Consider the following 25955-nt stretch of genomic DNA (forward strand, 5'->3'; position numbering starts at 1 on the left):
CAGAAGGTATAGTTAACATCATCCTTATTGTCATCATCATAGCCCTATTGCCAGATAAGTTATAAAGATATTTCTAAATGTTTCTATTTTCAATCACCCCTTTCCTCATGAGTTGATGGGGATGTTAGACTCTTAAATAGGCTTATAGGTAGCACATAAGTGACCCCTGGCTGGAAGCAACATAAATCTCTTTCCAAAATAATTTGTCTCAGAGGGCTTCTAGGAAACTGTTAAAAAGTTGGGAGTAGTAGAAGTAGTTGGAATAAGAGGTGATACGCACTTCAGGTTTCCTGGTACATCCTTCCAAATCAAGAGACGCTTAATTTTGCTCACGGGTTCCCATGTCTTTTCTAGTCTTCATTCATAAAGTCTGGTTATGTTTGCTTCTTAACCTGAGAAACACTGTACCCTTGGGCCTGAAACAATAAGAGATTTTAGGGAGTTTAAAATGCCCATTTTCATCTCCCTGTCCCCTTTCTGGTTCTTCTTCTTCTTTTTTTTTTTTTAATTGAATTATAGTCAGTTTACAATGTGTCAATTTCTGACGTACAGTGATTCTTCTTAATTATGTTGTAAATTAGAAAGTGTCTTGGTCTTACATTAAAGCACTGACCTGGCTTCGAGACCATCTCATATGTTACATGCCAAGATGATGTTCCTGGCATGGAGACTGCCACCCTTTGTGGTGAATTCAAGTGACAATTCAGTACAAAGTGCTCTGGAGTCTCCTCACAACATAGATGGATTCAAGGCCACATAGCATTCAGGCCGACAGCTGAACTCATCACTAGAAAAACCACAAGCTCCTCAGAGTCATTCCTAACAGTCAAAGTACAGTATCCAGAATGTAGGGTTCAGAGGGTACAACTTTGATATGTATACATTTTAGAATGATTATAAACAATAATATTTTGTGCTGACTCTAAATCATCTTGAGAATTTAATTAAATTCAAGTGTTGCATGTATGTGTCACAAAAACATGACTAAACTGCCCTACGTCTTATACAAAAACCTACATGTAAGTTTATAGACAGGTGTGCATTTGCATTCTTTCAGAATTTTGATTTGCTTCCTCATCAGAACACTAAAATTTTTTTTGCTACCTTCTGCTCATTTGTCACTCTCCCAAATTCTGTACAAGTGTCACTTCCGTGCTGCATTTCCACAGCGAGTGAGAAGTAGAATGTGTAGGCTTTCTGCTGCACAATGAGATGGTGCATTTTTTCAACATATGCATACGTAAGCCTTCTTTTGTGAATGGGACTGATAGGGTCAGATAATGTTTAAAGGGAAAGGCTTTATGTCTCTCGGGCCTCTATGTTTCCACATGGATGCTCCCACACACACGTAGATTGAATTATGAACAGACCCATTAATGCTGGGATCACAAAAGGTCAAGTTTTGTCTTCTTTTACTCCCATTCACATTGCCTTTGTAGAGAGGGAAAAAAAAGGATTTGCAAGAAAAAAGATTCATGATGAAGAATTTTAAAGAACATTTCCCCCCTTTTAGCAACATCTGTGATTTAAAAAAAAATTGTATTATGTAAAATTATTCAGGAGTATTGTTTTACCTACCCGATTTTGGGATATAAGTTATTTCATGCATAGCGTTATCTTTAAGGGTAACATGTTATCATAATAACTGAGAATAAAATGTAGCACTTTGAGAATAAAAGGCCTGATGAATATGTAAAGTAACAAAGTTTCAGTCAGAAAACATCAGTAGCAGGATTCTTGATATATTTTCTCCTATGTTTAAGATATAAGTTAATCTTTGCTGGGGCATCTTATTTGATAGTTTCAGATTATTAAAACAACAGGTAATAATTGGTGTAATTATAATTCACATACATTAATAAGTAATCATGGGGCCAAGCAAAATGGCAAAAGTGATAGATTTTTGAAGCAACAAAGAATTTATAGGAAATGAAACTTTTAAGACTTTAACCAATAGCCCTTTAGAATGCAAATGACATCATCAATTGTATGGTTGGTAGATTTCTGATGTCACATGAAATCCTTTATCAGTAAAAAGCTATGGATTGTGACAGTAAAACCAGTCATGTATAAAAATGCTCTCAAGTCAAAGCCTGAAATTCCTCCTTTCTTTTTTTTTTTTTTTTGTGGCTTGCTATAGCACAACTTGCAGTACATAAAATTAAAGAGAGCAGTATTATTGATTAGCAAAATATGTTGCATGATACTTAGTATATTTTAAAAACTACATAAAATTGTATCTTCTTGAATCATATAATACTTGGGATGGGTTCAGAGAGGACCAGTGCTTTCCAGAAGTAGAGTCTTTCTGTTTAAGGCCTTTGGATATTAGATTCTGATTTTGTCAGGTAAGTATAAGAGCAAGTCACCTGGCCTGTTTTGGTCTCTGGCTTTGATATGATAGATATCATCATCTTTAAGGACAATACTGCTAGAGGGTAGTATGGTAAAGATAAGGATGAAAACACTGACTCATTGAATCATCTATCATTTCTGTATTTTAAATTTTATAACTTTCTTATATGGTTAACTATACTATGGAAAGCACAGGAATTAGTCTTAGAAAGTAAGAAAAGGTCCTGAATCTTGAACTGCAAGATGAGGAATGCGGGGAGGAGGAAGCTACTTGAAGGTTCATTATGCTATTGGAGGTAGATTAATTAGGTGGAGATGGCAGGGTGGATTAGAGGAGGAGAGACTAAGGACAGCAGGACCACTCAGTAGGTATTCTGATAATACAAGTAGGTGGGAGAAATGAAGAGATTGAGGGCTTGGGCCAGAGTATTACTTACAAGAAAAGAAAGGAATGAGAGGAAATATATGTGTTTAAAAGAAGGGTTGATAAACTGCAGCCCCGGGCCAAATCCAGCCCATGGCTTATTTTTCTAAATAAAGTTTTATTGGAACACATCCATGCCCATGTGTTTGCATATTGCCTGTGGCTGCTTTCAAAGTACAACTGCAGGGTCATATAGTTTTGATGGAGACATTCTGGCTCACAAAACCGAAAATATTTATTATCTGGCTCCTAAAGAGGAAAAGTTTGCCTACCCTTTATTTAGCAGAAAGCCTTGTTTAAAGGGATTAGATGATTGATCATATAGGGACAAATAAGAAAGATATAGGAGATCAAAGAAAATTAGGGATCATTTAAATTAGCTTGTTTGTATGCACATAATGCTTCTAAAGTTCTTGGGGAAAATTAAATGTAATTGAAGTAACATACATATATACATATTATTATATATATATTTCTAACTAACTAGGTAAAATAGAAGAATAAATATTTATGTCATATGGATAATAGTGCAAACTTGCTTTCATTAACTTCCTTGACATCCTCTTTGGAGGGGATAGAAGTCATAGATTTAGCATGAGAATTGGTTGAGGGAAATACCATATTTTCAGCTGAGGGAAGATAGAAAGAGGATGAGCTGTCAGTATATGGGAGACTCCCATTTTATCTGTGAACACTGAAGTGAGATGGAGAATCTATGTAGCAAATAGTTTCAAATTTTTATCTATTTCATGTGAAACAGGAGCAGGTATAGGAAAGGAAAAGCAATTAAAACTTGATATATAGAAAACACCTCGATTTAAAAGTGAAAACACTATAATAATGTAACATGTACATGAGGCATCTATTATAGGTTAACCATTGTGCTGTCCAGTCTTTAATCTCATTTAATTCTTAGTAGTAATGTCAGTATTATTCATCATTTATGGATGAGGGTTTATTACTTGTTCAAAGTCTCTCAGTAAATGGAAGAGACAAGATTTTAACCCAAGATTTCAAAAAGTCCATGCCATGTTCAGAGTCATTTGTCATTAGATGGGTCTAATTTGATTACTTTAAAGAGTCATGGATAAAGTGAATTTCTGCTTCCTCTTTCGATTGCTATCATATGTCGACCAGTGTTTATGTAAGAATCCAATCCATTAGAGAGAATATAAATTTATCTAGCACAGTGAAGAGTCAAAGAATTGTAATGACTTTTAATTTGTAAAGTATATGGATTAAAATATTAACTTAGTATTTTTGATTCCTCAGCGTGTCTTATTAATAATCCATAAGTCAAGTTCATATGTCTCTTAAATATGTTGATTAGAAATCCAGAAATGTAACTGTAAAGGGTACATGTTTCTAAGCTTATGTTTTTTCTTGAAAAATTCTATGCTTACTCAGAAATTTATATATATTTAAAATATTGTCTAGAGTACTGTCTTTGAAGTGTAGATATTTTGAAAAACTGTATTTATGAAATTTGGAAAAATATATTTTGGAGTACTTGGAAAGAAGAGAATACATAGATTTATTTAAAAGGCCCACAAAATGTTAATGAATTTAATATACATATTAAAAATTTTAAAGATAACATACAAATGGTAAAATAAAATATTCTGAAAAGGAAGATACATATAATAGAATTAAATATTATTGTTGGTACATATATTGAATTATTTGAAGTCTCAGAGAGGCTTTATTCTGTTAAGCAATTTAAAAGTCCTTGACAAAATTGTCAAGATGTACGTATTTCGTTTTGTATCCAGAGATATTTTTATTCAGCAATTGTAAATGGAGTCCTATTCCATATTACGAAAGTATAAAGTTAGAAATTTTCCTATAAATAAAATATGTTGATGAAGGAATGTATATATCGTTATATTCTCTTTACTTGAACATAGATCTATACTCAAATTCTTGTATTGAAGTCATTTTCCCCACATCAAACTAGGTACTCAAAAATCCAATAGGTGTGACATCAACAATTACTTCTTGCTAACAACTCTTGTAATTTAACCCCTTCAGGTGAACAGGCTGATTGATGAATTGCAGACAGCTATCAAAAGCAACAGAGGTCATCTCTCTAAACTTGGCCCCCAATTACAGGCTGAGCAGGAGCAATTCTCCTCTTACGTCTACCAACACATTAAAAGCCTTCCAGCAAACACTCTTATCCCTGGAGGGCTGCAGCTCAAGGTGGGTGTCATTCTGTAACTCTCGCTGGGTTTGGCCAGAGACAAAACACTCTGCTCCATTTGAAGACCTTTGTAACAATGCCACTCAGCTTGAATTTCTTTTTGTGTTGTCTTCCTCGAATTGGAGTTTGGATAAAACTGCTAATACCACCATTCAGGGAATATGGTTTAAAAGAAAATATCTAGAGGCCTTTGAGATGTGGATTTATAAACTTTAGTTTCAACCCAGAAAAGTAATTTTAATGAAGAAATTTAATCATGAACATTTAGATGCTTTTCCAAGAAACATATTTTTCACAATAGTCACTGTGTATTTCAGTTTTAAAAAATAATGTATTTGGAGAAATGGGCAAGCTTTAATAATTGACAGACAGTGGCAATAGGAATTAGAGGTAAAAGGCCAGGTGACTGATTGATGTTCAAACTACATTTCCAAGGAAAAGGATCTATACTGGATAAGTGTGACACATGTCTGAGTTTACTTGGTAAAATCAATACTTAAGAATATACTGGAGAAAAAGGTGACTTGGTTATTTGTCAGGACGAGATGGCTGTGTGTCCTAGACTACTCCTAGCTATTTCATCTTTGGAAGAGAAAAAAAATTCATACTTGGCTAATGTGATTTAGGTACTGAAAGCTTAGGGAGCTAAGAAACTTCTGTTTATCGTAATAGAGTAACCATGTTAAGTCTGTCAAGTTAATATTGTTTTATAATCTCGTATCTCATATTTCAAGAGACTGTAATGAGTAAAATTTGAATTACTCAAAGAATGGCTCTTTTCCGCCTAAAGAACCATGACTACATCTCTTCATTTCCTCTTGATTATGTTTATATTTGAATGTGATAACATTCAAAGCAATTGTATTTTGTTCAGCCTTTATCTCTACAATTCCTATTAATATATAGTTTTATTCTGAAAGTAATATTATGATCATTATATTTTCTATCTATAAATTATTTCTTTAATGGAATTCCTTGTTTGTATTTTGAATGAGATATCACCTAGTAAAAATTGACCTTTGGGGAAGTGTAATTCCAACTGGAGAGAGATTGAGCATAGGTTTCAGCATACCATCCTCTGTTAATGCCAGAATCAGTTCATTTCAATTGCCTGGCCAAACTCTTTAAGTTTCCATGGAGCGTGAATGAGCTGCCCTTTATCCGAGCACTATCTGTAACCCAGTTACCTCTGAGGCACTGTGGGCAAGGGCTGTGACTTTTGTGGTTATGAACAACTTTATCCCACCTTAAGGCATGTGCTCTCCAGAGTGTTAGATGATGTATTAGTCAATCAATCAATCAGTCAAACAGTCAATCAGTACATTTTCCATTTATAACTGAAAGCCATGGCTCTGATAAAAATTCTTCTTATTTTCTATTCATTTTGATTAAAAAGATGAGTTTTTTTCTGTTTGATGATTTATATAACTGTTGAATATATAGTTGAGCCCAGTGGTCAGCTTCAAGAACCAAAATAACATATTGTAGCCATCTTCCAGAGCTAGGTTCTCAGCTAGGGGCTAGAGGTGGGGTGTGATTCAGCATCCCTGGGAATGCTTTTTCATTTTATAGATGGTTATCTTCAACTCTTCACTGAGCTTCTCATCCTCATCATATCTTTCATTGATAATTTAAAAATAGTAGCTTTTGGTTAGGTCTTAATATTGAAAGGTCATCTCTTAAAAGGGTGCACTCTGTGTTCCATATTGTCTCAGTCTCATTTCTGCATGATATAGTACCAAGTTTAAAGAGATATACAGGACAAAAATACAGTCTGGGTTTTGATGTCCATTCCTCCCATGGGAAAATCTCTTGTTTAAAAAAAAATTGAAAACACAACATAATAACATTAGAACAATTTTAGGAAAAAGTTTTAATACCCATAATCACATTATTTACCATATGGCCATTCTCACCCTTGCATATCACTTCCATATGCACTCAGATACCCTCTGTAGTCACAACCACAGTGTGCACTTTATTTGGTAATCTGGTACATTCTCTTGACGTCACATCATAGCACCTTTTAGTTTGATGAGATTTCTTACTAGTTTTACCTTTAGTGGTCACACTCAATGTGCACCATAATTTATGAAGCCCTTTAAGATAACAAGTTTTTGGAGCAATTGCTTACTATTCCAAACCTTCTCTTACCCTGTATTGCCTGCCACTGGCATCATCCCAGTCACTATGAGAATGTCTGCTACAGCCATGGCTCAGTGACTTCTGCCTTCCCAGTCCTGTTCTTTCCCTGCAACTCCTCCTCCTCTTCATCCCCATGGAGATGCTGTCAGAAATGTTAGTGTTTCCCTGGGAGGCAGGAAAGAAAGAATTGATAGGAAAGGGTATTAGCAAATCTTTAGGGGATGGTGGGTGGAAAAACTAGTAGGAAGTTGGGCAATCAGACAGGGAATTGATGAGCAAGAGTGTGGGGTGTGTGAGTAGGTGGGAGAATGAGTGGAAAATGGCTACAGGGAAGTCCTTTCACTGGAATTAGTGCTTTTCACAGACAATTGGTCAATGATGCTTTGTGGGTTATCTTCCATTTGCTGCCAGTAGAGGAAGATCCAGTTTCTGTAAGGCCAGTATCTTGTAAAATCTGGGGGAGAGGACCCTCTTTAAAATTAAGCCAGGAAGTGGATATTTATTTAGAATGAGAAAGTAAATACAACAAATTGATGGAGACCTGGAGATTCAGATCCTTTCTTCTGAGACATAAGGCTACATTATTACATAGAAATACTTGCTGATTACTACTGGCTTTCCTTCCCCACCTATTGACACTCTGTATCTCCCAGCAGCTTCCAGCAGTCTCAGGAGCTGGATCAAGTAAGTGTCCTGAAGCTTACTCTTCACTAACTTCACATGAAAACACTCTGGCTGTGAGCAAGGGAAATACGGTGGACTTAGTGACCTAGATAAAAACAAGATTCAGAGGGCTGTGATTTGGAGATTTTTTTTTTAGCATTTCTATTTTTATATTGCTTGGTTATAGTATTCTCTCATAGCATAAAGAAATTTAATTTTTTGAAAAGGGATAATTCAGAGATTTATTTTTAAAGAATGTCTTTGTCCAGGATCTAGTTCATCCACTGGGTAGCATATACTTAACAATTTTTTAAAATTGAAGAGTTTTTGATTTATATTGTTGTGTTAATTTCTGGTGTACAGCACAGTGATTTAGTCATACATGTGTGTATATATATTCTTTCTCATGTTCTTTTTCATTATGTTATTACAAGTTATTGAATATAGTTCCCTGTGCTATACAGTAGGACCTTGTTTATCTATTTTATATATAGTAGTTTGTATCTGCTAATCTTATATTCTTAATTTATAAGTAGTAAAACATACCAACTTAAAAACTTTATTTTCAAAGAAATTGTGGCTGGAGTAGTAAAATTGGAATATTCAATGTTAATCTTGTGACTTCAAGAATATTTATTAAAAATTGGACAAAATGTGATGGAAATAACCAATTTTCATATGTAGATTTTACCAAGAAGGCAAATGTTGGCTTGCCCATTTTAAAGACAAATAAAATTGAAACCCCATGAATGCCTGTCAGCATCTCATGGGATAGCTATTAGCAGTAGGTGTTGAAATACCTTACCTACTCTTCTTTCCAGTTCTCTTTTCCATCTTCTTTCCTTCTCTTTATTTTTTTCATTTTTTTGTGGCCTGTGGTAGGGGGAAATGCCAGTGTATTCACCCCAGCCTATTTCTGGACAGGCATCTGCAGCCAGGTGTAAATCTCTGTTTGCAGGAAGATACAGTCTTCCCTTCCTAGACCCGCTGAAGAGAAAAACTGCATCTGTATCAAAATCAGGAAAGAGCAATTGGTTGGGCGGGGCATCAGCTCCCATGCAGAGCTGTTGTAATGAGACAGGCTTTCCCTGTGCACTCCTGACAGTCTTGAAGGTGCCCAGAGAATTGCCAGGTGGGCAGTCAGCAGGGAAGGTCCACGGGCCAGAGCTGGATTACTGTCCCGGCAGTTACCCAGACTAAATGCAACCACTGAACCTTACTGCTGCAGGCACACTCTCTCTCGGGGAGATTGTCCTTCTCCATAGCAGTTAATTTGTTTTTACCTCTCAATTAGCTTTTTCACGGAGTGTTTGAGACGCTCAAGTCACTGAGATTCTCTTCCTACATATGCTCCCGTCCCCTGGATTACCCACTGACATCTATGTTAGCCAAACTCACCGTGAATATTGTCAAGCATTAATTCATTGTTTGAACATAGAAATGAAAGCAGATTTTCTAGTAAGTGCAAATGAAGTGATGCATCTATACCTACTTAATCTACCTGCAGTTTTGATAGTGTTTTATGATAAAAAATGGATTGTTTCTTAAAATAAAAGTGTATTGCTCTAGATAGTAAACTTCTGTATAGGTTTTAGTTACTCAGAGTACCTATTCATATTAGGGGAAAAGTTACCTTTACAGGCATATTTGATACATTAAGAAGAAACCAAATAGCATTAACACATAGTCTATCGAAAGGCTCTGAGGCTGAGAATTGGGGAAGTCTGATTTGGCTCATATTTAATTGTATAGTGTTCATTTCCCTAGTAATGTAGAATTTAGGGTGACGTGACTATGCTTTCTCATCGAAAAAGCTATTACTTTCCTTGAGAAGGAGTATATGGAACCCAGGAACTTTTAAAAACCTTTTTTTTTTTTTTTTTAAACCAAGCTCTGGTATACATATACACCCACATACCTGATATTTTAATCCCAATTAAATGTAATTTTATGTACTAATTTAGACAAAAATATTTGTTCCATTTCTCCTTGAAATAGTCTCATTTATAAAGGGCTTATTGAAATTACTTGGCTTAGGACATGACAGGCAAACACATTTACCTTGCCACCATCTTCTAGATAATTTTGAACATTTTCATATATTGACTTTAGCGAGAATTATAATTGAATATTTTTTGCAAGATCATGTACCTTGTTTTAGAAATTTTACTTTGTCAAAAATGGAGTTGAGGAGCAGCCCTTTAAAAAAATTAAAACAAAACAACAAAATGTGACTTTAAATGCTTAAAGGAAAGAGATACAGGCCCACTCCCATGGTAACTGTGAAGCCAAAGAGGGCCATCTTGCAGGCCTCTCCGTTCTCAGCCTCCCTTGACCTTCCCTCCATGCCTATCTCCAACACCCAATTCAGGCTGTCAGATACCCCAGGCTCTCACTACCACCCTTTCTTCAAAACTGGCTGTTAGGCAAAAGGCATGCCACACTTTCTTTCCAGCTAAGACAGTTTTCAAAACTTTTTTTTTTTAATAGATCAAAGTTCTTTCTTTGTACCATGTGAAGTAGATGAAAGTAGGATCTACCCCTTTTGAAGCCAGGATGGTGGCTGTCCCCACAGACTCACTCATCAGATTTGATCTCCTGCTTGGGACCGTATCTCCCCATTCTCTCTCCCCTATCCACCAGCCCTATCCCAGGCCTTCTGAGGAATTCCAGAAAGCCAAGAGTAAAAATCATAGCCTCAAAGAATCAATAACCAGTAAAGCTGAATATTATTTTCTCTCATAGAACTGTGATATTCTTATTGTGACAAAGAGTAAATCTCCAACTGGAATTTTAAGTAGTATTGGCAAGTTGGTGGGAGTGATATTTTGAGGTCAGAGTCATTTGACACATCCCTAAAATCCTACCCCATAGGCAGTCACCCACTTTATGTCTTCTAAATGGCGACTTGTGCTACTACTTACAGAGGAAATAAAAAATGTCTCTTTTAAATGAATTATTTTCTTAAGTATATCTTTTCTGGGCTTTAAAAAATGGTATTTGATTTTTGATTCCAGGTACCATTTAGATTGGTGAAATCTAACAGTTATGTAACTTGTCTTCACGAAGTGCATTTTCATTTCTTGGGAAAAATGTACTGGCTTCTTACCTGTTAAGTACTGTTTAAAGACATCTCTGTTAGACATTAAAACACATTTTCCCATATGTAGTATAAACATATTAATTCATTATTAAATTTTCATTGCCTGAATCCCATTATTTTAATATTTGCTTTGTGATTATCTCATCTGAATATTAAAGTTAGACATGTTTACAGCTTGATTTCTATTATACATTTGAGAAAATATAGAAAAATGTGGGCATTCTAAAAACTATCTCGCAAATCTGTAAAAATGAAAAAAGTAAGCACATTTATTTGATTTAATTTACATAAAGTGTTAATTCACTTAGAGGTAATTTTCTATCTCTAAAGGTGACTTTGGATTCTGATTGGATAAAGAATTTTTTCATGGCTAATTAGCTTCTCACATAAGAAAAATATTTTAATTTTCATGTCCTTTGACTTAGATAAAAAATTTCCACTGTAAAACACTTTTCTATACCTTTAAAAATTTTCATATTAAGTTTCATTTTATGAGATCTTTCATCCTAGATATGAGTAAAATTTGATATTTGTAATTTAAAACATCATAGACATATACTAAATGAAATAAATTAGTCAGAGAAGGACAAATACCGTATGATATCACATATATGTGGAGTCTAAGAAAGCCGACTTTGTAGAAACAGACTGCAATGGTGGGTACTAAGGGCTGAGTGTGGGGGGAAATGGGGAGATATTGGTTAAAGACTATGAACTTTCAGTTAGAGGATGAATTAAGTTCTGGGGCTCTAATGCTGAGCATTGTGATTTTAGTTACTAGTACCGTATTGTTTACTTGAAAGTTTTAAAGAGAGCAGATCTCACATGTTCTCAACACACACACACACACACACACACACACACACACACACCAAAAAAAACCCCAATAATTATGTGATGTTATGGAGGTGTTAGCTAATGCTGGTAATCATTTAACAATAGGTAAGTATATCAAATCAACACAATATACACCTTAAACGTACACGTGGTATATGACAATTATATCTCAATAAAGCTGGGAAAAAAATCATAGGACTTGATTTCTAAAAATCTTCCTACCACTTATGAGTAGATCTGCCTAAGACAAGTCACTTAAACTCTCTGAGACTCACCTGTAAAATCTGGTTGCTTTGAGTACTGAGTGATTTAAATGTGTGTGACTGTGCACTCTGCACTCAGGATTATCGTGCAAGTGCGTAGTGGATGCCATGTCACACTACCTGGATCCCCTCTTCAGAACTGAGGTACCCATTACCCCACCCCCCAGCTGCCACACCTACATTCTTCTTAGACAGTTGCCTTCTCTATAAAGTTGATACTTCTCCCCAGATTAGGCTCTCATCCTGGGGGCAACCTTCATCCAACATTTGATTGGTGGGCAATGCAGAAGCATAGATAGCACCCTTGCCTCAATTCTGGACAACTCTGAAGGGCCGTCCCAGCTCTAGAGCTCCCACCAGAGGCCCCTGCATCACAGTATACCTCGTGCCCACTCGTGCTTCCCCACTCCCCTCACCAGTGTTGCTCCTGCGAACTCTCCCCAGTAAACATCCTGCAGGTAAATCTTGGTCTCTGAGTCTGCCTCCTGGGGACCCCAATCCAAGACAACATGTAAGTTAACCTTTTTTCAACATAGTTAATTATTTCACCTGAAACATGTCAAATAGTTTTGTAGGACTGTTTTACATTCCTTTTCTTCACCAGACCTCTAGTAGTAAATCCTGTTACTGTATGGCCGTCCCAACTTTTGGCGACACACTGTGGTGTCATTTTCCTATTATTGCCTCTTGACAGCATTGCATTCTCAGGCATTTTGAAGCTTAGGTGTTTGGTCTTCCACTCACGCACAGAAGAGCTTCCTGGGTGGTCTGCCCAGCAGTTACAGAGAGTTTGGGAACCTGCTGTTCCCCTACATCTAGCTCTTATCCTGACTTACAGCGTTAAAGGTCGATAATGGCACTGAACTAGGTGTCGTTAAATAATCCTTAAATAGATGTCATAAATGATGGCAGGCAGACTGGTCAAAGAACCACATCAACTCAAAACTTCCTATTCAAGTCATCTTTTCCCCATGTGGTTTAAGTTTTGGTCCCTGTCTCTATAAAATCCTCACAGTAGATAAAATTATTTTAATACTTTGTTAACATTTTTGTGTGTACACAAATACTACGTATGAAGTTATATTTAGGTTGATTTATTTACAGCCATAGATTCAAACATCATGTTTCATAAATATTAGCCTAGCTGCAAATTTTATTTCCCAACCCCACTAATAAACAAATTACTCTGGAATGAACAACAGAAACTGGCCATTTATAACCACGTCCATTGTTTGTACTCTGGTTTGAGCTGCTGTCATTCACCCTTCGGATTACCTTTGCTTCCTATAGTCTACTCTCCACCCAGCAGCCGCAATGATCTTTTTAAGTCAGATCCTGTTACTGCTCTGTTCTAACCCTCCAAGGATTCCCCATGTCGCTGCCCACCCCTTAACCAACTCAGTTCATGTTACTTACTCCCCTTCTCAATTACTCTGCTTCCATCACACCAGCCTCCTTTTGGTTCCTAGAACACACTGAGCACATTCCTGCCTTTAGTTTCTTTGCTCTAGCCATTCCCTCTGCCTCCAGTGCTCCCCTCCCAGCTACATGCTTGGCTAGCTCTCTCACCTCCAAGTCTTTATTCAAATGTTTCCTCCCTTGAAAGCCTTTCTGATCACCTGCTTCATAAGACAACCACCACCGATCCCACTCCTTGATCCCAGGCCCTCTGTCCCTTCCCTGCTGTATTTTTTCTCCTTTACAAAGCAATTACCACCCTCTAACCCCTTCTGAGGTGCATTTAACAGGAAGCCAATGAAACCTAAGCTTCAGGGCCCCTTTCCTGCTTAGATCCCTTCCAAAACCCTGGGGAGGCCCTAGCAATGTGTTCACACAGCACATGTTTCTGTAAAATTTGCAAACGTCATCTATTTTAAGTATAATTGATTGAGACCATTGTCTGTTTTCACTCCAACTTCCTCTCTGCCAAGTGTTCCAGGTGATGCTGAAGTGGCTTCAGGCATTTTTGAGGTCTGGCTAAGGAGAAATTGAATTGGGGATACATTTAATTTGGGCATACTGGAATGTAATTAATGGTTTGCAGTCATTTCTCTTAGTTCAGTTAGGACTAAGCCACCATGGTATGGGAAGAACTTCTAGGAAGACGGCTACTACCTGCTGGCCATGGAGTGTATTGCCTTTTCACTGTGGACTAGAGTGCTTGGAATCACCAAAGGTATATGGGTGGTAGAGGAAAAATATGGCGTGAAATTAATAAAGCCAGCTAATCTGTAGAAAATTCTTCCACATTTTACAGCTCATATTCTAAAGAAAAATGATCAAGCTTTTCCCAAGTTTGACACGAATCCGAAAAATTTTTACGAAATGATCAGCCAAGTTGTGAAGTGGAGAGAAATTTTTCAAGTCAATAATAGAAAAATTTTTGATTAACTATGCAAAAGGAAAGACAGAATTATCTTTCTATTCTCCATATAGAAGATGTTATAGAATTACCATAGGAAGAGGTGATCAAAGACAGTTCTGCCAAAAAATGTGCATTGGATTAATGAATGAATTAATGAATGAAAATATTTTGGGACTTTTTCTGGGATTTTATGTTTTTGCTATGTGTGAACTTTTAATATGTCTAAATTGTTGTGATTTCTTTTCTCATTTTAAATGAATATTTTGTATCTAGTTTCACATTTGTAATTTTGCATTCTTTTTGTTAAAGAAAGCCCACCAAATTGTATAACCTTTAGGCCCAGCTGACCATGCTGATGACTGACTTACTTGGTCTGTCAGGAATCTTAGTTCACTGGTGTATCTTAAGCACTTGAACAATGGTTGGCACATGGTATTGCTCAATAAATATTTGTTGAATGAATGAGTTGATTAACAATATTACAATGAAACATTGCTGCTAACTGAATATAATCCTGCTTAAGAAAAGTCAACATTGACTTGAAGGAAAGTTAAAAGAAAAAAAAAAGTTCATGGAAAACTCCTCCTTGAACCTCTTTGTACTTTGTGTAACTAAGGGCATAGAAGTTAAGTTCCTATTTCTATGTATTTTTTTCAGTAGTGATTACGATGTTTTTCGAGAAGATCTGGATTTCTTTTTTAAGATTCTGTTGCCTTATTCCGTGGGACTCAAGACTAGCCTCAGCTGGCTTTTTGCATTACCCTACTTCAAGGGTGAGAATTTAGTTTTAGGACTATATGGAGGGAAGGCCATGCAGAGAGCCACTGGGAAGCTAAGACAGCAGTTGGTTTTTCTTAAGCCAAGGATCAGGCAGCAGGAAAATAAAGGTAGACTATTTTTTATTTTCCTATATAAACTCTGTTTAGAGAGCTATCTTTGTTTAGAGACATTGGATGATAGGAAATAAATATACCTCTCATGCAATGGAAGAAAAAAATAGAATACTTGGATTTTTAAAAAAATGAGCATAGTAATATAGACCTTAAAAACAAGAGTTGGTCTTAAGAAAAACAGACTCTCATAGATTTTCAGCTTGGGAAAGTTTTACTTTTGTAGAAATATAGAAAAAAACTATATGAATGACTAGTGGAGGGCAACATTTTTCACTTAAACACCTAAACTTTTACTTAAACACTAAAGCACTTTTTATTGTTTTTTTTTAAATAATTTATAGGACTTTTGTATGCTAGAGCTTTTTTTTTTTTTTTTTTTTTTTTTTTTTTTTTGACGACACTCTTTTCTGGACTCAGAAGGGAAGACTTATTAGCAATAGTGAAGAAAGCAATGAGCTAATGAAGGTCTTAGGTGTTGTCCAGGCCCTATTTGCTTTCTCAGTTTGACAGTTAGCACTCACACAGCTATCTTCTAGAATATAATTTGCTGTACTCTGATTGCACATCTAGCAAGTCTTGACAGAGGAACATCAATAAGTTCTCCAAAATGAGCTTTTGTCAACACTAACCTTGCAGAATGCATGCCACCTTGAATTGTGAGCATCATTGCTAAGTGGTTCTGTTGTTTAAGAGTTTTGTTCCAGATTTGGGCCCTAAAGAGATTATTGGGACAGTATGATTATTATTGCTCATAGGTTTGCAAGCAACAGTTGGGTTTACAAAGTTCCTTGCCAAAATAAAAAGATTTTTTGCTCAGAATTACATTTTTTTTCCTCAGAAAGGAGGTTTAAAGCATCCCCTTTCGCAAAAGATACTGTAGAGTGTGGAGTACCAATGCACTATGGCTGACAGCTGTACCATCTTCCCTGGACTATCAGCATGATGAAAAGCACCGAGTGGAGAAAACCCCACAATTCTTGAACATTAGCACTCTTTTTTAAATCTATTTTTTCTCTCTTTATTTAACCTAAAGCCTGAGGAAGTGGTGTTGAAGCACATTATTCCTCAAACTAGGTTAGGACTAATTAAGTAACTCTCGATGTATCTCAAAAATAAAACAGATGGTTTTCTTTTTTTTTTTTTCTGATAGGATATTCTCCCAAATTATTTTCTATGGAAGTAGTACTAGAAATAAATAAAATGGCTACTCTAATGTGATAGGTCTATCAGAAAGGGAAGAAAAGAACTTTTGAGAAAAAATAAAATAAAAAGCAAGAACTTGAATTATTCATCTCTCTTTGCCTACTTCCTTTCTTGCCTGGTGAACAACACGCCCCTGTGGGTCCTCAGCATGGTCAGAGGATAGTGTTCACTCTAATGGAGCCCTCCTTTGGGACTGGTTTATTTGGATACTTTTGGCTGGAATGTTTGCTAGCCTTTTATTTTTCCAGCTGAATGTTGCATAATGCAATGTTATAAATTTTATCTCTGTTCTCAACAACTTGTTGCTTATATGCACTTAAAGTGGGTGGCTTTCATTGTACTGTTATGCAATAAATTTGTCAAGTTGAATTTCCTTTTAGTAAGTCAAAAGATGAGCTGAACACTGATATATTTTAAATATAAATTAAACATTCCTCGTGTAATTTGTGGCTTTATGTTCTTCAGAAAGAATGAAATGAGCTAGTTAGTTGGTCGCTAGCTGCTAGCTGACCTTTCTCTGATGCTTGCCCCATGTAAGCATTCAGTGTAGTCAGTGATCCTCCTTTAATGTTTGCATTTCCTTCCATTTTAAGATTGTAGGGAAAGCCAGTCAGATTAAGGACACTGAACCCAAAAAGAGAAACAATGGACTTTCTTTATACTGTTCTAGTCTTGTTGACTGTCATTGCCAATTACTTGCATGTGCTCGTACAGGGTATCCTTGCTCTACACAGTTCCCATATGCGTGACTCTCACTCAACACTGTACTGTGTAAAGCCAGGACTGCTTGTGTTTATATATGTATTTATAAATATATGTATCTATGTGTGTGCATGTATTTATTTTTAATTTTGAATGTGCTTATTTTTCAGGTATTTGAAAATGGTAAAGACACTGGAGAGATCTCTGTTTATGTCAGCAAAACAGATCTGTGGCCTAATAGCCCAACTCAAACTGACTATATGATGGAAAGAGTGAGTCTACTGACTGTTCATTTATGACTATAAGCATCTTCCAAGTTGCTTGAAGTTAATTTAGACAATTACATCTTTAAAGTTGTTTAGAAAAAGATCAGTCATTTGCCGATCTGTGAAGACTGGTAGTTTTAAGCTTGACTTCTGGATTCCTTAGACTCTCAGCTTTAGTATAATATGAACTCCTGGCCTCTTATTTAACAGTGTCTTAACTTTCATTGTGCTTGTATTTGGAAATCTGTCTACACTGGACTTGGGAATTACCATCTCGTTTACACATTGAAAAGGAGTGAGATGATATTCAGTGGAAGGTGTGTTCTAGTCAAGGGTATTTCGAAGCCCTAGATCCTGAGCAACAAACACACAGCTCTGGTCTTCCCCTGTGCTCACTGTGAGCAAGTCCAGATGGTTTATCTGAGACATTTTTACCTTTGCCTGTTTTCCAGACAATTGGGATATTTCTCAGGCAGAACCAACGTGCTCACGGTCTTTATTTTGGGTCTCTGTCTTGCATGAAAGGACACGGAATATCCTGTTGTTTACAAATTGGAGTCATTCGCCCGAGCGCGCACTAGTGTTTTGGGCTCTGTTGCTTGACCTTTGTTTAGAAACTTGCTCCTTTTTTCCCCTCTTCAGTTCAGCACCCTCAGACTTACCTCTCCCTGGTGGTATCCATTACCTGGACTTTACAGTCAATCACAAAAGCTGATCATCTGATCGTTAGCTGGGCCCAGAAGGGTTGGTACCTTGTAGCAAGAGTGCTACATTGATTGATTAGAGACAGAAGGATAAAGAGCCTTGGCTGGTTGCTTTTTTATCGTCACGTCCCTGACTATCATGGTACAAAAGCATTCTTACAATTCTTTACCTGTCATCCCTCTTTTTCACATTAGAATATTTTCCTTTTTGGTTCATACTAAAATTGAAGATGGCATTTATGCAATCTTACACAGAAAGGTATTATTCTGTAGAAAGTTTTTATTGGCTTATGCACACTGAAATTGATCTGTGATTTGCTTCTATATGCAGGAAAATCTTGGGGGAAACTTTAACTAGGGGCATTATGAAGCTCTTTGTTTGGGAGGGTCCTTGTGACACCCAAGGACGACTGTTCTCTTGGTGCACACTTGTCTCAATCACTAGCCTAAGATGTTTCACACTCTTCTCAGGTCCCTGAACAAATTCTTATCCTATAAAAGCCTGGTGATGATAGCTTTAAAAATAAACGGGTGAAGATTATCACTATTTTTGGTCACTATAGCCCAGCCCTAACCGATGACCTAGAGATGAAAGGCACTGAGGCCTTACCTCCTGTAGGCTGTCGAATGCTTATCTTTGAGCACCTAAAATGCAGTCTGTCACCAAGTTGAGAAAATAGAGATTGCAATGCAGCTCCTGTGAAAGTGGATTTGGTTAAGTGGTCAGGTGTTCACATCTACCACACACTCTTGTTCTTTGTGTACATATTTCTTTCCTGAATCAGGCCTTAAATCTTCTATATCTTCCTCCTTTACAAAAATCGTGATGCTTGTAAATTAAAATCACTGTGATTTAAAAAATGATCAACATTACATGTTTTCTGAAATAATAGCAAAGCTACAAAAAAATCAGCCTAAGGGCTGAGACCACACAGAAATAAACATAGGGCTTTGTAAATATAATCCATGGATTTCAAAATATGTCTGCGGTTCCAGTGAAAAAACAAAATACTGATTTCTACTATTCTAACACCTTTGCCTGTGATACTCCTAAGGAGAATAGTAATCATTATTTTTAATTCAAGGGATCTGGCTATGCTGGATAAAAAAGTATTAACTTTAGTGAAAGGAAAGATGTGCTATCATATTCAGCCCTTCTGATGCTCAAGGTTAAAAGTCTCTGGTCAGTGTAGAGCTGATGAAAACAATGTAGAGCAGATGATGCCAGAGATATTATTTATCCCTAATTAGGGCAAAAGCATAATTTTTAGGCTTCCTATAGATATAGTTGCTGGTCAAAGAAAATATTTTACCCTATAAAGAGTTTATAGCCAATATGTGAGGAAACTGGAGATATATGACAGGATTGCATCTTTCTCTTCTTTCCTCTGGGCCTCAGCGTTTAGCACTTCTCTATATACCTTCAGTGAGAATTAATAGAAGGAGCAGAAAAGGCTCCCTGAACGCAGCTAGGCAAGAAAAGGCCATGACTATATCCGCATCCCTGCCGAGATTACAGAGTAACACGAAATTGAGAGACACAAGAACTGACAAGGGAGAGAAGAAAAGGAAGCCTGTGACAGAAGGCTAGGGGGAGAACAGAGTGATGGATAGTGTGGGACACAGAGCGGGAAAGAGCAGATTCCTAAACGCTCAAACAAAGGTGATGGATAATAATGAAAAATGCCTTTTAAAATTCCATATACAGTGCAGTTCAGTTGGATTTACTTTCATTTGAAATATGCCTTCAGTTAGAAATATGTTGGTAAGTTAGAGACCCTAAAGATGGAAGCAAACGCTGACAATGCTATTATTTAAAATATTAAATGAAAGGATTTCGTACTTTACACTTCAATCACACCTTATTTACAACTTGAAAACATCCATTATTGAAGCTGCTCACAAGCTTCTGCAGGGCTCTTAATTAATACATCCAGGAAGAGTTTTTCCGAGTGAGACAACTCAGGCCAGAGAAGCATGTTTATTTTTGCAATCCTGTCAGCAGTGGGTTGTTCCACCATCGGTTACCTGAGGTTAGTCGGGGACGGGAGATGGCTGTTTGTAAAACTTGAACATGCTCTGGAAGGACCCTAACAGAATATGTAGTTCAGACAAGAAAAGCATAACCCTTATCAAAGAAGACGTTCCCGTGTATAGAAGCTAAATGCTCTTTCTGTGAGACTGTCACATCTGCTTTCGGTCCCTGTGCCAAAGGGTCAGAGCTCAATCACAAGCCTGTGGCACCCCCTGCTGGTTAAAAGCCCATGCTCATTTTGTTACTTTACACTGAGCTAAACATTGCCGTCATTTCACACTTCTTTTAACATTCTATATGAATTTAATTATCATTTGTTTGGACTTCATTTGTTACAGAGTAGACAGTTTATTACAGGTGTTCACACTTTACGTTGTTTCTTTTCCTTCTCCATTTTCTTCCCCCACCACCAGTTACTTCTCAAGATTCATCAAAGGCTTCAAGGTTCTTCCATCAACCCTTCAGGCCTCAATTTTTCTTCAGCCCGGCTTTTTGATGAGCATGGTCAAGAAATTAAGAACCCACTTTTGCTGAAGAATGAGCAAAAAATCTGGGTCTCTTATGGTAAAGCATACAGGTAGGAGCAAGGTGTTTATTCTCTGTCTGTCCTCAGTTTTTCCAGGGCAAGCTAATTTAAAAGGAGAGTTGAGAAGCCAAGTAGCACCCTTTATGCAGAAAAAAATAAATTATTTTGAATTCCAATAAAATTTCAGGGGTGTTTTTTTGTGAGGCAGTATTGTCTGTGGGATATGACATCTCTCTCTCCCTCTTTCTCTCTTCCTCTCTCCCTCTGACTTTCTGTCTTAATGCCTTGTCATAGTTCTTGAAGTCTGCCTGTCAGCACAGCAAGTGGGATTTGTTCATGTCTGAGTAGTCACCTTAATGACAGCAGATGGAAACGCCACAGGGGGCCCAAGCCCATCACACTGTCATTGTCGCACACTGCCCTGACCTGCTTCCACTCCTCTATTTTTTTGTCCCTTTTTAAAGGAGAAATGGATGGTAATTGAAAAGGATCTTAAGCAAGATTTATGAAGCTGTAGACAACATGATTCCCCACTATCTCTCTATGTTTTCACAAATAAAGTCTTAACCTTTTAAGCACCAATGACAGGACTGCTAAAGATAAATTGGTAAAGCTCGTAAGCCCTATCCTATCAAAGTTATATTTCTCAAAAGCGCCTTACATTATCCCACAATAATTACTGGTTATTGCTGAGCATCGTGTAAATTTTTGTAGATTGGTAAATTCCTGCATAAAATTATCTGCATTTCTGAGAAAAGAAAAATGTTTCTGTCTACAGGCACTGATGAGCTGGGCTGTTGTATGGAATATCTTGGAAATTTATGCATATTTTGACAGGACACATCCATATGAACTCTGAAACTGCTTGTCAGGAAACTTAAACACACTTTTCTGCCTACTTTTAATCTTTGTTTTGTTTAGTTTTTTTTAGCTCTTTGTTTATCTGTAGAACAGAATAAGGGAAATGGGGGAAATAATTTTGCTTGTAGAATATAATTGATCATACATTAATTATAATAAAAATGGCATAGGTAGAACTAGAATCTGATTGGATTTACTATATGTTCTAATAGTCAAAATTTCAAAACTTGAAATAAATCTATTCAGAAATCCATGAAGGTTTTGGGAGAAGTTTGTAGGATTAGTTGTGGGTAGCATATTACAAAATCTATTTCATCTGCCCCAAGAAGAGTAAAATTAAAATGCTTAATATATCTTACGCTGTAGAATTTATAGAACTAAAAAATATCTGTAAGGAATGGTATTTTTTTTCCCATAGGCACAGATTTTAAAATATAATTTAATTAGATGATGAAAATTGTTTTTACAGTGATAAAAACAGCAATGCTTCTAAAGTGGCAAGAACTCTTGTATTATTTGGCAGTCTCTTCCAGTTACAAAGAAAAGCTTTAATAAAATGTGTCCACTAATTTCTTCTTAAATATCGTTGTTAAAGTGAAAGCAGTGACTAATTTTGATGTTTTTTTTAATGATGTTTGTTATAATACAGTATTTTAATGTGATCAAATGCTTGTTCTTTGTTAATTGTATCATATTTGTAGAATAACTAGTAAAATGCTAAGTATCTGAAATATGCTAAAATCAACTGAGGATTGTAGCAGGAAGAATTCATAAGTGTATGTATTTGTATATTATTGCTATTTTAATAGGGTAATATATTTTTTTTTCTGGTTTTGAATACAATGTGTAGCACTAGGGAACCATTATACCATTTTGCTACTATTGAAACTTCTAAATTTATGTCTAAAAAGTTATTTCCACCTAGTTTAAAGTATACTGAGAAAATGAGCAATATGTACTAAGTTATATTCATTTTTAGGGAGTAATTCTAACATGTCTAATTTATGTTGATATGGGGGATCAGGTTACTCATTTGCAAAAGACAGTTTTGCCAATACCTGCTTCTGAGTCCTTTAATTATTTTTATCCTAATTTTTATTTTGAAAAATATCCAGTTCATCTACAGAAAATGATACAATGAAAATGTACATATCCTCCACTTAGGTTTACCAGTTTAAGGCGCTTGCCATTTTTGTTTCTCCTCTCTTATATCTCCTTTCTCTCTCCTTTGAACCTTTTGAAATTAATTCCTGACAGTCACTAAAGTTTTACTCCTAAATTCTTCAGGTCACATAACTGAAGAATAGAATGTTCTTCTCTATCACCACATTGTGATATCTAACCCAGCTAACAATAGTATAATATCATCTAAGATATAATCTATATTCAAACTACCCGAAATCTGCTTTAGAACTTTTTGTAATACAGTATTCAAATAAGCTTTATCTTTTGCAGTTTCTTATTTTTTTTAATTCCCTTTAATCTATAATATTCCCCCATCTTTTTTTTTTTTTATGTCATTCATTTTCTTTTTGAAAAGTTCAGGCACTTTTCTTGTAGAATGTTTCACATTCTGGATTTGTCTGAGCATTTTCTCATGATTAGATTCAGTTTAAATATTTTTGGCAATACGACACAGGTGATGTGATTGAGTCCTATAATTTTCAACGTAAGTAGCAAGTGTTTGTCACCAGTTCCAGAAAAAAAAAAAATGGCTCATAATTGACATAGTGGCCATTCTTTTTATGTAAGATCTGTTTTACATTTGATCTTAATTCTTAAATAATTTAACCTAAAACAATGTGCCCAACAGTTTGTAATATGAAAAATCAAATCAGTATAGCATTTAGTAAGCTCAAAAAATAGTTGTTTATAGCCAAATATGAAGGATTCATTCAATTATAAGCTCCAAAGATTATTATGGGTGTATTGCATTGTAGTTACACATGAAAAATGAACATTGTTGGGACAACAATTGGTTGTTTTCTCAACTAAATACTTTGCTTTTATTATTGAAATTATTTTTAAAAATTACACGTGTTTCATCTGTCCTTGGCATTTTATAAATCAGCCAAATAAACTGAAATGTGCATGTCAGATGTCAGTATAGGATACCAACAATAGTGCTGTATATTGGAAAATTCACTTATTTCTGGATTTTATTAGATACTGATGATATATGTTTTATTGTTTATTTGTGCTCAAATTTCAGTGTTTGTATCATTTTGCAGATTAATTGATGTTTTTTCCATTTTTCAGGTCTCCAGGAATCCCTGTTTTGGGTTTGACCTTTGACCAGGTGACCACATTTGCCAGAGGTGGCATTACAGTTGCATATAAAACCTTCTTGGATCCTAATGCTGTTCTCCTACCTGGATGTGACAAGTAAATTAACATGTGCTTGGTTAAAGTAATCCAAATCACCTAATTCGGTTTTCCCAGAGTGAGAGATTTAACCACTAAAAGACATTCTTTAAATTATCTTAAATAGGCAATTATTTATTTTATTGACTTATTTCATGATATAATGAGCTAATACTTAAAAAGCATCTTTTTTTTTTAATTAAAGTATAATGTACAACGTTGTGTTAGTTTCTGGTGTACAGCAAAGTGATTCAGTTATACATTTACACACACACACATATATTCTTTTTCATATACTTTTCCATTATAGTTTATTACAAGATATTCAATATAGTCCCCTGTGCTATACAGTAGGACCTGTTTTTTATCTATTTTATATATAGTAGTTTGTATATGCTAATCCCAAGCCCCTAATTTATCCCTCCCCTCACCCCCACTTTTCCCTTTGGTAACCATAAACTTGTTTTCTACATGTATGAGTCTGTTTCTATTTTGTAAATAAGTTTATTTCTATCATATATCATATATCATAGTATAAGTACTATCATTAATATTTGTAAAAGACTTATCTTTAACTTTCCTTGAGTTTTAAAGAAACATATGGGGCAATGAGCAGATTATAGTTTCTGCTTTACAAAGGTAGCAGTTTTATTTGAAATATAAAAACGTTTTTAGTGGATGTATCTAAATTAATAATTTTGAATGGAATTACAAAAATATTAAATAATATGTTTTATCTTGAGTATTCATATTTAAGCATCTCATTTGATGATGATAAATTGAAAACAAAAGCAATATGCTGGAGGCTTGGTGGGATAGTGAGAAGAAAAGCAGGAATTAGATGATCTAGGGCATCTAACCCCATATCTGCTCATGATTGTCCATGAGCAGATGGCTATCAGTTTCTTATGTATAAACAATGAAACCCAGCAGTTACCGAGTATTGACCATAGGCCAGGCACAGTTCTAAATGAATTGGGTAAGAATCCATTTAATCCTCAAAACAATTATTTTAATCCCGTCATTGGTTATTAACCTATTGTTATTCCATTTTATGGAGACATAAGCTGAGGCACAGAGGGGCAAAGTAATTTGCCCAGTCACACAACTTGTACATGCAGAGCTAGGATTATAACCCAGATTGTCTTTCTTAAGAATTGAGGGCTTTACCCATATCCAGCACTGCCAATAAAACTTTCTGTGATGATGGAAGCCAACTTTTTGACCATTGAGTACTTAAAATGTGCCTAATTTGACTGAGGAACTGAATTTTAATTTTGCTTAAATTGAATTAGTTTAAATTGAAATATGTGTCTCATGGCTACCATATTGGACATTGCAGCCCAATACTGATTGGATTAGGTGATGTATCTATAAGGTCCCATCCAGCTTTAATATTTTGTAATTTAACAAATTACAGCTTTCCTTAATATATGGGTGAAAAGGCTGAAGTATAGGGCAGGTCCTGAGAAACAAAAGCAGTCTGATGAGATCACTCAGTCTAGCTTGTGTCAACCTATTGCTAAATATGTTTAGAAAGACAAACTCCTTGGTCTTCTTTGGTAACTGTTTGAACAACCACTCTATCTATCTCCCAGTGACTGCCTGCACTTTTGAACAAGATTATACAAAATTAAAATGTTTTGTCTTATTCTCTTTCTCTTTATAGGCAGAAAATAACTCAGCACTCTTTTTAATAAGCATTTTCATTTATGAGAAGATTTATTTCATGTGCAATAATCTTTCTCAAAGCTGTTAAGCTTGCCTAGACCCTTCTTCTTCAGTTTTAGCTAGGAGTTTAATTTTTTTAAATATTTATTTTTTCTTTACATTTTCTAGATGACTATTTTTTAGGGTTTTTTGGTGGGGGTAGATAATTTTTTTTATTTATTTTTAGAGGCAGTACTCGGGATTGAACCCAGGACCTTGTGCGTGCTAGGCATGCAGTCTTCCACCTGAGCTATACCCTCCTCCCTTGGAGTTTAATTTTTAATTCATGTATTTCGTCTTAATTTTACTTCCCCAGGTGCAGGTAATATGTTT

At 35.7% G+C, this 25955-nt stretch overlaps 1 protein-coding gene across 2 annotated transcripts in view; it reads left to right on the forward strand.

Moving 5' to 3' along the window:
* The window catches only part of DCDC1 (doublecortin domain containing 1), a 381054-nt gene that overhangs the window by 179742 nt on the left and 175357 nt on the right, over nucleotides 1–25955 (forward strand). For both annotated transcript variants that reach the window (XM_064492479.1, XM_064492478.1), the window contains 4 exons: nucleotides 4811–4981; nucleotides 17327–17428; nucleotides 20575–20738; nucleotides 23808–23933. In XM_064492479.1, coding sequence (XP_064348549.1) covers nucleotides 4811–4981; nucleotides 17327–17428; nucleotides 20575–20738; nucleotides 23808–23933 — 563 coding nt within the window. The remainder of the gene's footprint in view (nucleotides 1–4810; nucleotides 4982–17326; nucleotides 17429–20574; nucleotides 20739–23807; nucleotides 23934–25955) is intronic.

This window comes from Camelus dromedarius, chromosome 12 (assembly GCF_036321535.1).
Source record: "Camelus dromedarius isolate mCamDro1 chromosome 12, mCamDro1.pat, whole genome shotgun sequence".
Classification (NCBI taxonomy): Eukaryota; Metazoa; Chordata; class Mammalia; order Artiodactyla; family Camelidae; genus Camelus; species Camelus dromedarius.